The sequence below is a fragment of the Sapajus apella genome, unplaced genomic scaffold, assembly GCF_009761245.1.
Source record: "Sapajus apella isolate SASKATOON/1434 unplaced genomic scaffold, GSC_monkey_1.0 scaffold35, whole genome shotgun sequence".
NCBI classification, from domain to species: domain Eukaryota; kingdom Metazoa; phylum Chordata; class Mammalia; order Primates; family Cebidae; genus Sapajus; species Sapajus apella.
Window position 1 is genome coordinate 14,070,620 of NW_022436975.1, and position 16,780 is coordinate 14,087,399.

General features: G+C 38.8%; 1 protein-coding gene across 3 annotated transcripts in view; it reads left to right on the forward strand.

The window, feature by feature from the left end:
- NKAIN3 (sodium/potassium transporting ATPase interacting 3) overlaps positions 1–16,106 on the forward strand; it is a 650,466-nt gene extending 634,360 nt beyond the window's left edge. Inside the window, exons 6-7 of one of the 3 annotated variants that reach the window (XM_032296191.1) lie at positions 7,064–7,134; positions 7,425–10,266. In XM_032296191.1, coding sequence (XP_032152082.1) covers positions 7,064–7,134; positions 7,425–7,430 — 77 coding nt within the window. In that variant the 3' untranslated portion in view covers positions 7,431–10,266. Of the gene's footprint in view, positions 1–7,063; positions 7,135–7,424; positions 10,267–13,651 lie in introns of those variants that run through there. The other 2 variants (XM_032296190.1, XM_032296192.1) reach the window with 2 other exon arrangements.
- Positions 16,107–16,780: the final 674 nt, after the last annotated feature.

A 16,780-nucleotide genomic window follows, 5' to 3' on the forward strand; every position in this document is an offset into this window, starting at 1 on the left:
AAGCTCAGAATAAATGCATTAATTGCCCCTCACCTTGCTGAGTCTTTTCTTTTCTCTGAGCTAAACACAATGTTATAGGGGCTCTGTGCTCCTAAATTCAGTGACAAGGCAGTGTGCAACAGAGCTGGAACGAAACAAAATGCCTACCTTCTGATTAATTATTTGGTGAATACAGTTAAACCTGAGACAGAAATGACAGCTTGAGTTCACTGGAAATGGCATGTTTTCACTTTCAGTGTATCAAAGTTAAAGGCAAAAGTCTCAATCTGAGGCTCTTAACCTGGAGTCCATAAATACAGTGGGCTGTGAACCCCATGAAATAATATGAAAATCATTTAATGGAGATGGAAGTGTTCACTTTTTTACAAAGGGGTTCCTCAAGTTTTATAAGAGTATGAAAGAGATTTGTGATCCTAAAGATAATAAGAGCCATGACTATACTCAAAACCTTGCAATGAACCCTTTCCCCTCCTTTATTGAAGCAGCAAATAGTTGCTGAGTGTCTAAGACATCCACAGTCCCATGACATCTGCTTTGGGGAATCAAACAAGAACTAAAGATTAAAAATTTTCATGCTAGTGAAGAAAAAGAATTAAACTAATATATTTGCGTGCCTACCAAGGGCTGACCAGGCACTATCCTGAATATAATATACATTTTTCTTATCAATCTTCATAGTAAACCCACTGGAAGTCACTATTAGTATTAGCCATTGTAGAATAATTTAATTTCTAATAATGATCACAATAATATTTCCTGTCTTCCCCATCAAGAAGTAGAGTCGCTGTTCCTGCCTCTGAAGCCCAGGCAGGCTTGGCGAATCAAGTTTGGTGGAAATGGCTCTGAGTGACTTTTCAAGCCAGATCATAGAAGGCAACACAGCTTTTGCCTAGTATGTGGTCACTAGCCCTTGAACTAAACTACCATTTTGCAAGGAAGCCCAGGCCCCATGAAGAAGCCCTTGTGGAGACCAACAAGGTCTCTAGCCCTCAGCCCCAGCTGAGCAAACAGCCAACAGCCCGTCCTGACTTGCCTGCCATGTGAATGCACAGCCTCAGAAGCTGCTCCTGCAGCCTCCAAATGCCCAACTAACACTGCATGGAGCAACAACTGCTAGGCTCTGCACAGATATGCCAATTCACCAGCAAATCAAAAGGTGATTATTGTTTTAAGACACTGTTATGTGGTTGTTTGCTATATAGCAATAGATAACCAGAACAAGCAGCGTGCCCATATGAGCAACTGCTACTTAAGGCTAAATAATTTGCCCACAGCTACAAAGCTAATAAACGTAGAGCTGGAATTCAAAATAAAATCTGCCTGATATATAAAATCAAGCCAAGAGGATAAGGAGAGGGTTTTACCTATATCTGCGACTTGGCATTTCTTAAATAAAAAGAAATTTGAAGAAAATATAGCAGAAAGTATTTAATCCTAGAGTGGAAACACAGGCATCTGTTATTTTATATTCTACATTTTTCCATGTATTATAAGTATTTTACAACTTAAAAGTATCTTTTCAAAGATGAAAGCAAAGTACTTGTCAAATTTGAAAATATGTTTAAGATCAGACATGAGGGCCTGGCGCGGTGCCTCAAGCCTGTAATCCCAGCACTTTGGGAGGCCGAGGCGGGTGGATCACGAGGTCAAGAGATTGAGACCATCCTGGTCAACATGGTGAAACCCCGTCTCTACTAAAAATACAAAAAATTAGCTGGGCATGGTGGTGCGTGCCTGTAATCCCAGCTACTCAGGAGGCTGAGGCAGGAGAATTGCCTGAACACAGGAGGCGGAGGTTGCGGTGAGCCGAGATCGCGCCATTGCACTCCAGCCTGGGTAACAAGAGCGAAACTCCGTCTCAAAAAAAAAAAAAAAGATCAGACATGAAAAATAAGCTAAACATTAAATTGTGTAAAGTTGCCATACTTTAATCAAACCAAAGGCATTACTAATGTGATGTCTAGATAATAAAAGATCTTGCTCCGATCTGCCCAATTCCAACCTCTTTTTCTTTATCTAATGGTGTTAATTCAATCTTCATGCCTATGTTCTGAGCTGTAGCGCAGCAGAATCTTGAAAGTTCAAAGAGATGTGCATAAACGTATAGGAAAGTAGACTCCAGCCCACAGAGGAGGATCCAAGTATTGATTCTGGATTACAATAAGCACCAAGCATTTCCATGAGAGAAGAGAAACATTAGCACTTAGACTGCCTCTGAGAAGCAGAGGAAATTTCTCAGAGCTGAGGGTGACTCTCCCCAGAGCCCCTGCAGGGCTACATCTTCAACTTCACGTGACATGTAGTGAATTATTTCTCATAGGAAGCTACTGGGTTGACAGCCAGCCGCCTTACACATGGTGTCTCCTGAACAGCTGCACTGGATGGAGAAACAGTTGCCTTGAGTTCTCCTTTGATTCTGCATAAAGTCAATCAGGTTTGCCATGGCTGAGTGGGGAACTGAATCAGTAGCACTAAATTATCTAATGGAAACTTTGTTTATGATCCAGTATAGAAAAGCTGCTATTGGTTGTGTATTCTTTACAAGTAGAATACAAGTCTGTATTTGTACAGTAGAATGCTGCTATAAATCTAAAGTAGCTCTGTAATTCCTTCAGTTCTGTGAGAATCCTTGTCAGGAACTGGTGGTGGCTAGAGTGAGTAACCACAATGATATTCTGTTACACGTAATATTATTTCTTCCAAGAAGTTGCTTGGTTGTGCTGCTGGAAGTTGGCACAGAAAGAAGATCTGAAAGGACTGCAAACAAAGGGGTTTCCTGGCTGCAGGCTGTCCCCAGGGGATCTTTGATGGTAACACCTCAGGTTCTGAGAATGGGTGTAGAGAGCCGCCCTCTATGTGGCTGACTTTTCGGGACAGTTGATGCCAACTCTTAATTATGTTGATTTTTTTTTTCTGAAATTTATTTTTCACTTCCAGGACCTAATAATCAAAGTACACAGAACTCAGTTCCACTGTCCTGCAGGCTCCCAGCAAGCTGTGCCCTGATGCTTCCTTCTATTTCTCCAGCTCTTTGGCTGAAGATCCCTGTATAGTGTTCTTGCTGTTGTAACTGCAGATTTCCTTGAATGTTTTTATTCCAACCTTGCTTTTCTAATACTTTTGAAAACCTGTCCATGCCTTTTCTATTTCTTTTCGTGTTTCATTGAAATTTACCCCCCTTATTTCTACTGAAGAAAATACTTAATTCAGCGTCTTCTTTTCTCCTATCTTTTTCAAGAAAGGGAATTTTAAAATGCAGTGTTGCTTTACTTTCTGATTAGTGTAATATGACTGCATTTCCCCAAACATAATTAAAAACTAAAGTTCTTTCCTAAAGAGTTGTTTTCAAATCTTTTGTTAAGTCTTCTATTTTTAAAATTTCTTCATTTTTAAAGCACTTGACATCATTTTAAGAAGTTTTCAGAGTCTTTAAACCCTCCCTGTGTGTACGCTTTAACTTGCTCTTTTACTTGAACTCTCATCCCACTCTAGCAAATGGAAAGTATTGATGCATGCATGACAAACTATTTTTAATATGAAAATATCCTCATCTTGCGGACTTGGTGACTTCTGTGACCAAAAAGCCTCATTGTTCTGTCCCATCCATGAAGAATTCTTGATATTTCAGTTTCTTTATTACCTACTTTTCAATGATCCCTTCTTAATAGTTAAATTTTTTGTAGTCTTACCTAGTTCTAGAATCTTGATAATTTGTTTTACCTATATGTGATATTTTATTTCTTGAGTTTACAAGGCTTACATCACGCTAAGTTTCTGATATGCAGAGAAGGTATAGCCAAAAAACAAATAACAATTTAAAAAGAAATTTTAAAAACAAATAACAATAAAAAAAGAAAAAGAAAAAACACAGAAAAGATGTAGCTGATTTATAGTGCCATTGACTGCAGGGACCAGACGTCTTAATTTGCTTCAAACAGTCCTTGCTTACACAAGTTGCCCTGGCATTTTATCTGGTTTAGGATTTGTCCTACATTTTTTAGTTTTCAAAGGAAATATTATTGTTAATAGTTGTATTAGGAAAATCGAGAATGGGCATGTAGACAATTCTTTCCATTTCTACCATAGTTTCATCAAGGCATGTGAGTTGCATAAGCAACAAACAGAATCCTTTTTTTTTTTTTTTTAGAATTGTCTTTTTTCTGTGTGGTTAAATCTGTAAGAAAACCAACAATACCACTCTCTTTTCTCCAATACTTAAAAGGCACAACATAACTAGCACCTTCCTTTCAAGGGCAGTGTGCAACCTGATCACTGATAAAGATCACTCCTACTTGGATAGGAGTAGTGGAGATGACTAACTCCTTCCAGTCTCAGGTGGACGTGGAAGAGGCACTGCAAGCTACAGCTCCGACCAGCAACTCTTCCCACCATAGTAGGGTCAGTGGAGAGCACCTGGATGCATTGGTTAATGCACTAACACATTAGGAGGAGAAGAATTTCTCAGAGTTAAAATAGTGATACCAGTCTTATAAGCCAGTTTATAATACCGTTATTATATTAGCTCACCAGATGCAGAACACCAATTAATTTATGTAAATAATTTTAATTTTTTAAATTCAATTCATAGAAGTAGCCTAAGCCTTTTAATTTTTTTTTTTTAAGACAAAACCTGGCTTTGTCTCCCAGCTTGGAGTACAGTGGCACAATCTGGGCTCACTGTAACCTCCACCTCTGCCATCTGGGCTCAAACCATCCTACTTTAGCCTCCCAAGTAGCTGGGACTATAGGCACAAGCCACCACACCCAGCTAATTTTTGAATTTTTTTTTAATAGGAATGGGGTTTTGCCATTGTTGCCCAGCTGGTCTCAAACTCCTGAGCTCAAGCAATCTGCCTGCCTTGGCCTCCCAAAGTGCTGGGATTACAGGCATAAGCCACTGCATCTGGCCTAACATAAGCCTCTTTTTAATTTTATCTTTTATTTCTTTTATTTTTATTGTTTTTGGAAACAGTCACCCTCTGTCCCCAAGGCTAGAGTGTAGTGGCATGATCTTGGCTTAATGCAGCCTCCTTCTCCCAGGTTCAAGTAATTCTCCTGCCTCAGCCTCCGAGTAGCTGGGATTACAAACATGTGCCACCACACCCAGCTAATTGTTTTGTTTTTAATAGAGATAGGGTTTCACCATGTTGACCAGGCTGGTCTCAAACTCCTGACCTCAAATGATCTGCCCACCTTGGCCTCCCAAAGTGCCAGCATTACAGGTGTGAGCCATTGCGCCTGTCCAGCATAAGCCTTTTAGATGTTCATTCTGTCCAAGGTAAAACTCTGATATTATTTTAAATCCTGTTATAATCTAATTAAGAAGTAAATATTAAAGCTAAATTTATTTGTTTTGTGGAAATAATACAATATAAATTTTATGAAGTACAACATATGAGTAAAAAAACAACAAAAAATATTCTTACTAAGCTAAAAAAATATGTGAAGCAGAACCGTATTTGGAATTCAAATGCGTAGGAAACTTATAACTGCATCCTAATAAAGCTGCACTATTTTACCAATGAAAACAGAAATTCTAAGTCTTTTCAGAATTTATATATACGTGTATACACACATATTTAGAGTAAATAAAATAGAATATTTTTGTGATGAGGCTGATGTTGAAAACAAAAAGAACTTCAACATTACATTTTCTCTCCTTCCCTTAGTCAATCTGAGTTATGAGTTTCTCAGTTTTTAAAGAACTGCTTTGTAAATCAACCTAAGTTTCTTACAATGGCTATGAATATTTTTCTAAATGAATCGTCTACATTTTAGCTGCATTACATTCAAGATCAATTGAAAAACTTAAATTGATTATTCAACAAACCAAAGCATGCCCCCCCCAAAAAAACTTTCAAAGCTCTTAGTAAAATGCAGTAATTAAAAGCTTACAGAAAACATTGAACTATATCCTCACAAAAGCAAAAGAAGACAAATGAAATGAGAACTCAAAATGTTGTACAAGTTTTGATTTTTTAATTTTATGATTTCCCTTTGAGATATCTTGACTTGAGAAAAGACATTTTAGAATGGAGCCCCAGTTTTTAGTTGGACAACCATATTTTCTGCACCAGAAGGAACAGAAGTTGATTTGAGAAGACTTAAAATTTTCTAGCATCTGTATTTGGTAAAAAGAATCATAAATAGATACAATTTATGGGTTTTGTCTTATAAAATTTTTGCCAAAAAAAAGATACTCTATATGGAGGCAAAATTACAGTATCTGGGAAAATATGTGGGCCAAAATATACTATGCATATCCTCCACTTAGCAAACTTGCTTGGCATTTACACATGCGCACACAGACACATACACACACACTCCTGAGAGTTCAGTTTTCCTCCATGCGTACCTGTATGTCTGTTAATGTTAGAGTGCTGCAATACAACCAAATCTTGGTTTAAAGTAAATAGTATCTTTAATGGACTATGAAACAGGAGAAACAAAGATAATACATGTACGTTAGAATTGGGAGAAGAAAAGATTGAGGCTTTGGTAAAACCAAAAGAAACTGGAAAGAATATTACAAAGATGAGAAGTCTATACAGACAGCCAGTTACTCTGCCATTAGGGAGGTAATGAAACGTTTGCAAAAGGCAGATGCCTATTTCTTGGAGGTGGCTTGGGGACAGAGGCATGGAGATATATTATCTGGCTTCTCAAATGCCTTTCTAATGATGCAAAACATATTCTTAAGGAAAAAAAAGGATTTTGGCAACAAGAGGAGACAGTATATCTTTCGATATGTAGGGAGAAAGGGCATGTCTGTATGCCTAAGGACAAACACATTATTTAAAATTTCATACCTTTTAATATTACATCATTTCTTACTGAAACCAATGACAACTTATTTTTCAGAGCTTAGGAATCCATTTGTGTTTCTTAAATTCCCCCTTTTGGCTCATTGACAATATTTTTAGTATCCTTTTTACTAAACATTTTTTTTTCATTTTATGGTGAATGGATACTTTTATCAACTTTGCTCTTATGTATTCTACTTTAAACATTTAGTACTGTATTTTTACACACTTATTCATATTAGCCTATGTTATATTTTCAGTTGATTTCATAGGTGGACTTGATACCCACTCCTACTACCAGGATCATGTTGAGTTAAAGCCTGTTAAACCAGTAAGTAAAGGTGTGATGATATGGAAAATATTAATCCTTCTAACTCAGCCAAAACTAACCAAACGTGATATAATTTGAACCTACTACTAATAATAATTGGTTTAATTTTTCACTCATTTAAAACACAACTTTCACATGTAACCCAACATCGTCATTATTATTATTCATTCCAAAAGGGATTTGAAGCTGGTGACATGATCTATATTTCAAATACCATAATTTTATCTTATTGCCCTTATCAATAGTTGGTTACCAAATTTTTTTTTTGAATGAGATTATTTAACCTGCAGGAATGAAGACTAAATATGTGTCCTGGGGCAGCACAGCAAAGTAAAAAGGAAAGAAAGGGCTGCAGTGAATCCAGGCCCTCCATGTGAGGTCCAGGTGCCTTCCTCAGTGTCCCTGAGACTTGTTCTATCACCATACTATGGTTTCGAAGGCGGAAAAATAAGACAATGTGTGTATGGTATAGGTAAAGTTGCCTATTACTGTTCCTAGTACTCAAACCTTTGACTAACAAGTTCAGGAACAAGTTTTCTATGTTCCTGGAGGATATGGAAGGAACTCAACAAAAACCAAACCACCTAAAACTGCTTAGATTTCAGCTGAGTACAAGAAAGAAATCTTAGTCACTGATTAATAAAATACTAGGAAACATGGAAATAGATACACTGACTCCATTCCTAGAAAATTCCAACTATCACATATTCAACTGTGTAAATTAATAAAGCTATCATACACTAACCACTTTGCATATGTTATCTCACTTAATCTTCATGAAAACACTGCAATGTACTAATTAATATTCCCATTTTATAAATAAGAAAACTGAGGTTCATAAAGGTTAGGCAACTTTCTCAAAGTCCCACTATTATTGAGTTGTGGAGCTGAGATCTTTCCTAGGTGGCAAACTGTCACCCAACCTGATATGATGGACTTGCTCAGAGGATCTTTTGTTCTTTCAGCTCGGTGTTCTGTAATTCCGTGGTGATAGAAGAAATTATGTAAAATAGTTGCTTGTATAACAAACACATGTGAAAAGCTTCAACCGTTGCCTCTTTGCCACAGTGGTTCTACCCCAGATATGCAGCCTACACACTCAGCATCTGTGAGGATTGAAGCTCTGAGAAGGCTACACTGACCCCTCTACCTCTCCAGCTTCAATTAACTTTATCCTGGCAAAATGATCTAAAGTAACATCGCTCGCAGGCAACAGAAATCAGCCTTGTGCCTGTCATACGATAGATGCTTAAATAAATTTTGGTTTCTTAAAGCAAATCCAATTTGGAAAAAAACATTCACCCTATATAACATTCCAGAACCAAGCAGTCACCGCCTCATTATTCATACCCTGAGTACTCCCAAATGATATGCTCCAAAAGTTGATATTTGTAGATTTTGGGAAACTTGTCAGGGATTATGACAATAATTAAGATGATTACTGCATTGGAAGTGAGAAAAGAACTAAGACAATGCCTAGTGGTGACTTAGAGAGTCTTTATATATTTGTTATGTGATAAGAGGATGATGAATGGTTTATTTCATCTCCACTGTGGAAAAAAAAAACTCAGCAGAGAAATTGCAATATGAAAAATGCTGCAATGTAAGAGAGAGCTTTCTATTAGGGAAAGTTATTAAAAACTGCTTTTGATAAATGTCGATAATAGAATTTTCTTCTTAAATCACTTTTAAAAACTGGATGCCCATGTACCTATGTACCTCAAAAGGGTGTTCTGTGGCATGGCCCAGAGGCAAGTGACTTCCACTTATGTTCTCTAAAGTCACTTCTGTCTCTGTGAATCAAGAACACCAAAACATGCTTTTAAGATCACCTAAAAGGCTTTGATCAACTCCACTCTCTGCTCCAAGGGTTTTCTCAGCGTCCCTGTTCACCGCTGACGTAGCAGTGGATAGCTGAATATAGCATAAACTACAAGCTATTCTCTACAGAAAGCAATAGAACAAGTTTCTACTTTGACAGATTATGCATATTATCATGTCAGATGAATATGGAATGCCTTTCAACCATGAAGGAAGCAAAAATCTGAAATATCAAACTAAGCCTGAATTGAAATCATTGTGCATGAAACAATTTAAGAGGTCAGTATCTGTACTCTCCACCGGTGTGCAAATACTGCAGCATTTATCCAGTCTGCCTCTATCAGTTTACTTGATTTCTTTTAATAAGGCCATTATACTAAATTCCACTGAACCCAATGATGCCATATCACTACCCAGCAACAGCTGGGAGAAAAAGCTGTTGCTGGGTAGTGAGAAGTTTCCAACCTTCTGTGTGAAATTGCTAGAGAGGGCAATGAAAGCTTGCTTTGACTTTCATTAAGCCTCTTTTATCTCCGTGAAGTACAAAGTCAGGCTTTGTGAGGAAGCCACTTTATTAAGGGAATCAGAAGAATCCTTAGCATATTCTCAAGCACATGTATGTGAACAGGTAGCTTTGAACTCCATATGGATAGTTTCCAGCCAACAGCCTATTCTAGGTAATACTGCAGAATTGTACAGGAAGCCTTAATGCTCATGTTTGAGAGTGTCACTGCTCATAATCACAACGTGCACCTTTCAAACTGCCCACAGTCAAATTGTATGTGGATGTGTATACAGGAAGTGGGGTTGGGATAGGGGTAAGGTGGTTCACATATGGATTTGGTCTTTCATGTTTTGTTTCTTTCTTTTTAAAGTAATGATATCAAGCTGTCAATGCCCACTGATTACATCAATCAGTTTAGTTCACTTTACAATCACTGATTGATTGCCTACACTGAGCAAACCGGGCACATCCTGAGTGCTAGAGATATAAAGATAAATAGTACTTGAGTTTTGACCTTCAGCAGCCAATGATCTAGGAGGAGAGATCTACAAAGAAAGGGTAGAAGCAAAACAATATCCCAAGGAAATTTTATGCAAGAGGGGGAATGGTTAATTCTTGCTTGGTGAGGAAAGGCTTCCCTGGGAAATAACAGTTGAGCTACTTTGAAAAGATGGCACAAAATTTATCAAAAGTAGAATACATATAACTACACTGGAAGATACTTTGGCAGTTTCTTACAAAACTAGGCTTACTTTTACCATAAGATCTAGCAATCGAGCTCCTTGGTATTTACAAAATAGCGAGCTCTTTGGCTCACACAAAAATCTACACACAGATATTTATAGCAGCTTTATTCATAATTGCAAAAACTTAACAAAGAACCAAGATATCCACCGTAGCTGAATGGATGAACTCTGGGACATCTATACCATGGATAATTTGGTGCTAAAAAGAAATGAGCTATCGCATGATGAAAAGAATGGAGATTTAAATGCATGTTATTAAGTAAAGAAGTCAGACTGAAAAAGCTACATACTATATAATTCCAACTACATGGCATTTTGAAAAAGGCAAAACTATGGATACAGTAAATAGATCAAGAGTTGGGGGAGGAGAGACATGAATAGGCAGAGCACAGAGGATATTTAGAACAATAGAACTTCTCTGTATGACACTGGAATAATGGACACATTTCAGCATACATCTATCCCAACTCATAGAATGTACAACACCAAGAGCGAATCCTTATGTAAGTGATGGTCTTCGAGTGACTATATCCACGTAGGTTCATCAGTTGTAATACATGAAACACACTGGTGGGGTATGCTGATAATTGAAGAGGCTGTGCAAGGGCAGGGGCAGGGGCAGGGAGTATATGGAAAATCTCTGTACCTTCCTCTCAATTTTGCTGTGAACCTAAAATTGCTCTTAAAAACTTAAGACTTTAATGGGGGAAAAAGCAGCAGAAGAAACCAGGTATCCCCAGCATGGAGGCTGATTCACTTGGCCATTCTACAGAAGACAAAGTTGAAGCTCATGACTCTCTAATCTGGTGTTTGCCATAGTTCTTGTATAAAGGGAGTGAACGGCTAGGAAGCAGAGGCGTAAGCAGAGCAGGAGTCGACAGCTCCTGGTGAAGACACTAAGAGACCTTCAGCAGCCATGGCTCCACCATTATGTCTAAAGCTATTGAGATGCTTTCAGTGGTGGTTATCTGGGTCTGCCTTGGGGACATGTGACACATAGGACAGGGGTAATTTGTGCAGGGGCTCACACAGCTACCAGTGGGAACAGTGTAACTCTCACCGTAACTGCCATGGAGTCTTCACTCCATCACTGCCCCCACTCACTGACAGCACCTCCCATGAAAGGACAGAAAGACTGCTCTTATCATAAGAATGCAGAGCCCAGCGGTCAGCAGTGGCTTTGAAGAGGACACTTGCACATCAGCTTATAGTAGGGGCAGAAGAAACACCAAGAGAAGAGGGTTAACAAAAGCAGATTTACCCCTCTGGACGAAAAATAGCATGGCACAAACATATGCAACTATCGAAGTGATATGGAATTTCAGAGAAACATCATAGAGAGCAACTAAATTGAAGTTTGTCAAAATCATGACTTGTATATTTCCATCCAAATGGTTAGCAACTGGATACCAGGAAGATTAAGCTCCGTGTAGCAGTAATTCTTCACATAAAAATAATTAGAGCAAGGCAGTTTATCAAAGAAGGACAGCAGCTGGAATTCCAGAACCAACTTCTGCAACAAAGGTAGAGCTGGATCTGATTATGTCAGAAATTTCCATGAGGATGATGCCGATGACTGCAGTTAAGAAAGACTCGAGGAGAGCTGACCTGAGATTCCTCCATAACTTTCAGCAAATCTTTTTCTAAGGCTTCCAAATGAGAACCTGGCTTTTCTTTGGTATCTTAACTTGTCTGATTGCCTTTGCTGGAGGCTAATTTTTCTTCACAGAAACTGCTACATGCTGTGTGGCCACTGTGAATTGAGGGGCTGCTATTGCAGCTAAGTACTAGACACAGCAAAGGCTAATCCCTATTTCAGGGTAGCCCTGCCGCCAGCTCCACAGGTACTTTGACTGCCTGTTCTCTGTCTCTGACAGTCCAGGTACACAGGAAAACCACCTCTGATGATCAGGCTGGAGGACAGTTGCAGAGATGGTCAACTCTCTCTGCTCTTTCCTGAGAACAGCTGTTCGGTATTACTCCCCCATATGTAAGTAGGGATCAGGCCATTTTGCATTTATAGCATGTAGATGAAGCACCAGCTAATAGGACAAAGCAGGGTGTGTGTGTGCTTGTGTGTGTGTGTGTAGGAGTTGGGAAGGTAGAGTGATGTGCTTTCAAACCTTGATTTAAAAACCAACAGTCACCAGCCATGTGCTAGTAAACTGCAGCTGGAGGCACCTGAAGAGAAACAGAATGATAACTCTCTCTCGATACTCTTTTCATTTGTCCTTGATTAGCCTTCACATCTTATATTTATCCAGACAGAGTGCAACACTGAGCTATGCAAAATTCTGCATGCTGTCTGTCCCCTGTGGCATGCAGAGTAACGTGACTGTGATCCACCCATATCAATGGCTGTCTCACTGTTCCCACTACTGAGCATGGAGGCCTATTCCCTGAGGCTCACCATCAGTCCCTGGAAAGGAAGGGACTTAACAGAGGCATTAACTCTCCTGTGCTGTCTCAAGAGCACTACATCTGTAATGCACTGAACACCTTCTTAGTTGTCCCGAAGGAAAGACGGGCTTCCCTGTGTGCCTGCCTTAGCACAAATGCAGTGACATTTAGGGCTCATTATTCTTCTAACTTTGGACCTCTTTCCTTTTGTCACTGACAGTAATAACTTTTTGATGCATCCTAACAATGGTATACCATGTCAGGGACTACTGTAAGAACACATCCTGATGTGTAGTTATTTAGCCATGTAGCAGTGAAATGGCTGTGTTTATATGGCTTATGCAGTTCAGACTTACCACCGTAGTAGCCAGTTTGTGCACTTTTGTCTTTGTTAGGAAGGAACGATGCCACCAAGAGTGCAAATGGCAGCATGCAAGAGGATTTGCTGTGACCGGTGGCCAGTCGGTGGCCAGTCATCCACCCTAATCTCTTTTTTTAATAATAATTTTAAAAAACCACCTTTACAGTGAGAGTTAAACTGAAGTTTTACCAGACATCTGAACACCATGGCCTGGCCAAGCTGACACATAAAAGTAGTCATCGCAGGATGGGATGTGTGTAAGGGACATAGGTCAGTGGTTGAGTGCTATGAAAGCAAGGGTAGGATGATCTTGAGCACTTCACCGCCAGCATGCTGTAGAAAGAACAGGGTATGCAAATATCTAGTCGTTTGGGGACACAACACTACCCTGCTATCTTTACCCTTAAGGAAAGCAATGGCAACAACGCCACATCACACCACAATTGCTGTGTGGTTGGCACTTCTCTTAGAAAATCATTCTGCACTCTGATGACGATGCCCAGTTCCCACGCCCTAATCTGAAAAGCGGGAGGGCCCAAGTCTCTAACTTTCTTATTGTTACAGTCAGACAGCACCAGGTGCACCCAGGACCTGTTCTGCATTTCAAAAGGCCTGGATGAATATAAAAGTTATTTCGTTGTCAACTTTCAAGTTCTTGAAAGCCATTCGTATTTTCTGTTTTAGGTCGAAATAAGTAATGACATTGAACCAGAAATGCGGCTGCTGAACTTGACTTAGGGAGCAAAGCACCACTGACTGACTGCGAGCCTCGGTGGATCCAACCTGCCTCACGTTCCTTCCACGGGCTGAACTGTGCTTCCCAGCTTTCCCACGAATCATGGAGTTCTTCAGTCATAGCCTTTGTATTATTAGCATTGTTCTCTAGATGAGTTTTAGGTACTTGGGTGGGTATTTTTTTAGTCATTTTCTTCTTATATGAACACTTGCAAATTGCAAAAAAAAAAAAAAAAAGAAAAGAAAAGAAAAAGTAAAAACAATTTGGTTTTAAATTTTTAGCAATATTTAATATGAGGCATGCAAAATGAAAAAGCAAATTTCTGAAAATCTTCTTTCTATCTACAGTCAATTCTAAGAGAAATCTCAGTGTGTGTCATGGAGATGTTAAATCAGCACTGCTGGCTGTTGAAGTTATTCTAGGCCTGATGAATTTGTTCTAGCAGACGTTACCTGTGGTTATCAGCCACCAAGGTAGACCCTGTAACAACTGATAAATGGGTACAAGTAATGGATCTAGCTTTCACATTGAATATTGATCAGTTTTTTAACACCACACACCAAAACATGAAGTCCTCCTTTGTTCTTCACTTCTTAAAACCCAGAACAATATTACAGCAATCTAAATTTTCAAATTCTTGCATATCTTGTTCTTCCTATATTCTGAAAAACAATATATATGTATACACACATACATATACATGCACATTGTGGGCACATGGAAAAGCAGAAGGATTAATAGAGCCCCTTTCTCCTTTGGAGGGAATGTGGTTGTCTCTGAGGTTCATATTTTCTACTCATTATTCCACTCCTGACACTGGTGTCAGACCTAAACATACAGCTCATGGGCTTGTGGAACAGAAATCGCAACCATAGACCTCCAGTCAAGAACTTTGCTCTTGGGATATTCAAAACAAGCATTAAAATGCTGTGGCATGCTCTATCAATACTTCTAAAGGAGACATTTATGTTTGAGCAAACATTAGCCTTTCTTTCTCCTACCCCAGCCCAATAACCAAGAAAATGATATAGGAAGGACTATCTTGAAAACGCATCACAGTTGTGTTTTTTTAATTGGCATAAAATTTATATACATATGGTAAAATTCACAAATATTGATGGTACAATTTGATTAGCTTTGATTACACACTCATGTAACCAAAGCCTCAATCAAAATGCAGAACATTTCCGTCGGTTTAGAAAATTCCCTTATGCCCTCTTTCAGGCAATGCCTACATTCTTATAGACAACCACTGTGCTAATTTTCATCATCACTGATAATTTTGTCTGTTCTCAATATACAATATATACTCTTTTCACATCGCTTTTGCTCACACTTCTCAATCACCACTTTTTAAATGAAAATAAGTTTTGCTCACTTTGTGTAACAACCACAGTGAAGCTCCCTATGGGCCAGAAAGTTGTGTATACGTGGTTATTAACTCAGTCCGTGCATCTATAAGAAGTCAGTCTATGAACCATCTGAAACTGTTACAAATGTTTGTATGTGTGTAAAAGTCTTTTCTTTCTTGTTCTTCTTTTGGAGGCTATAGGTTTCATGAGACTCTTTTAAAAATCAGAGCTTAATGTGGCAACGTTTGCCTTCATTCCTCCAAGCTCATGACAACCACAGTGAGCCATTTGGAGGCCTAATTTACTCCCTAGCCTCCAGATTATATCCCTTTAATCTGTTAGTACCCACAAACTTCTGTCACTCATTCTGCTTAATAAACCCAAATTCAAAATGAAGAAAAGCTGGCAGAGCCCTTGAAGATGGTAGAATCCAAGCCACCATTCTGCAGATGAGGGGGCTGAAGCCTAGGGGATTTGGTGAACTTGTCCAGCGCCTGTATCTGTACACAGGAGCAAAAGCCATGGCCAATGGACAGAGAACACGGGAGCCAAAGTTGGGGTTTCGGTGCCATCCATCACTGTGTTCTTGGACAGTGTTTGACATCTCTGCACTGGAGTTTTCCTAATCTATGAAGTGGAACTATGATCCCTACCTCCCAAAGGTCAGGTGAGAATTTAACAGAAAATGTAAAAAAAATTTTCAGTACATAGTGAAGCACTCCACAATCAAAGGAGGTGATTATTATTAATAAAGTCAAATCACTCCTCTGTACCCTGTCTGCAGCTCCTGCTTTCCACTCAAGCACTGTGAAGAGCCCACGGAAACAACTAACTCTTCTGTTTCCTAAAAAGCAGCTGGGAAAAATGTTGCCCAAGTTTAAATAATTTGAAATAAACTAAAAAGTGCTTTAATTTAAAAATAACTTTTATTCAAATTTCATAATGCTAATAATTATTGTTAGTATTGTTATGATTATTGAAAAAGCTGATAAAACATCAAAACTGTAGAGAATCAGTAAAACAGAAGGATAAAAGGAGTACTGACATATTTTTAAGCTGTCACTTAATTACCCTCACACATACACACACAAAAAAAACATGGTTAACATTTCACAAAACAGTACCGTACTAAACTTTGTTTCTATTTTGTCTTTAGATGAATTTGTACGTACTTCTAGTAGACACTGCAGAGTCCTTAACTTTGTCTAAGTGCAGATAACAGCTTTGAGGAGAAAATTCTTACATTAGTGATCTGTCTATGAATATGCAATATAGGCAACTATTGATATGGTATATATGTTTTCATTTTTCATCTTTCTTTACTTAAATATGAAGTTATAACTCTTTCAGTCCCCAACCACAGCAATCCATAAAGATAATCCTAGCGTTCTGGAAAATTTGCCACTCATCAGAAACAAGTTAGATTGATCTCCCACCTCCTCTTCTCTCTTTTCTTCTCCCTGCCTCTCATCTTCTGGGCTACTCTTTGGGGGATACGCTTCTGTAAGACAAAAGGAAAAAAAGAAGTGCAGAGTTGTACAGTAATACTCAGCAGTTACCCGTTAATCTGGGTAACTCCAGTGCAGTACTATCCCAGTTATTGCTCCATGGAAATGAATGCTTGCAGTTCTTGCTTTTGCCTCCAGTCTTAGAGAATGCACTCTGCATTGTGCATATCCAGTAGGGTTTTCAGCAAAGACATGGCCACTACATGCACTGTATGTT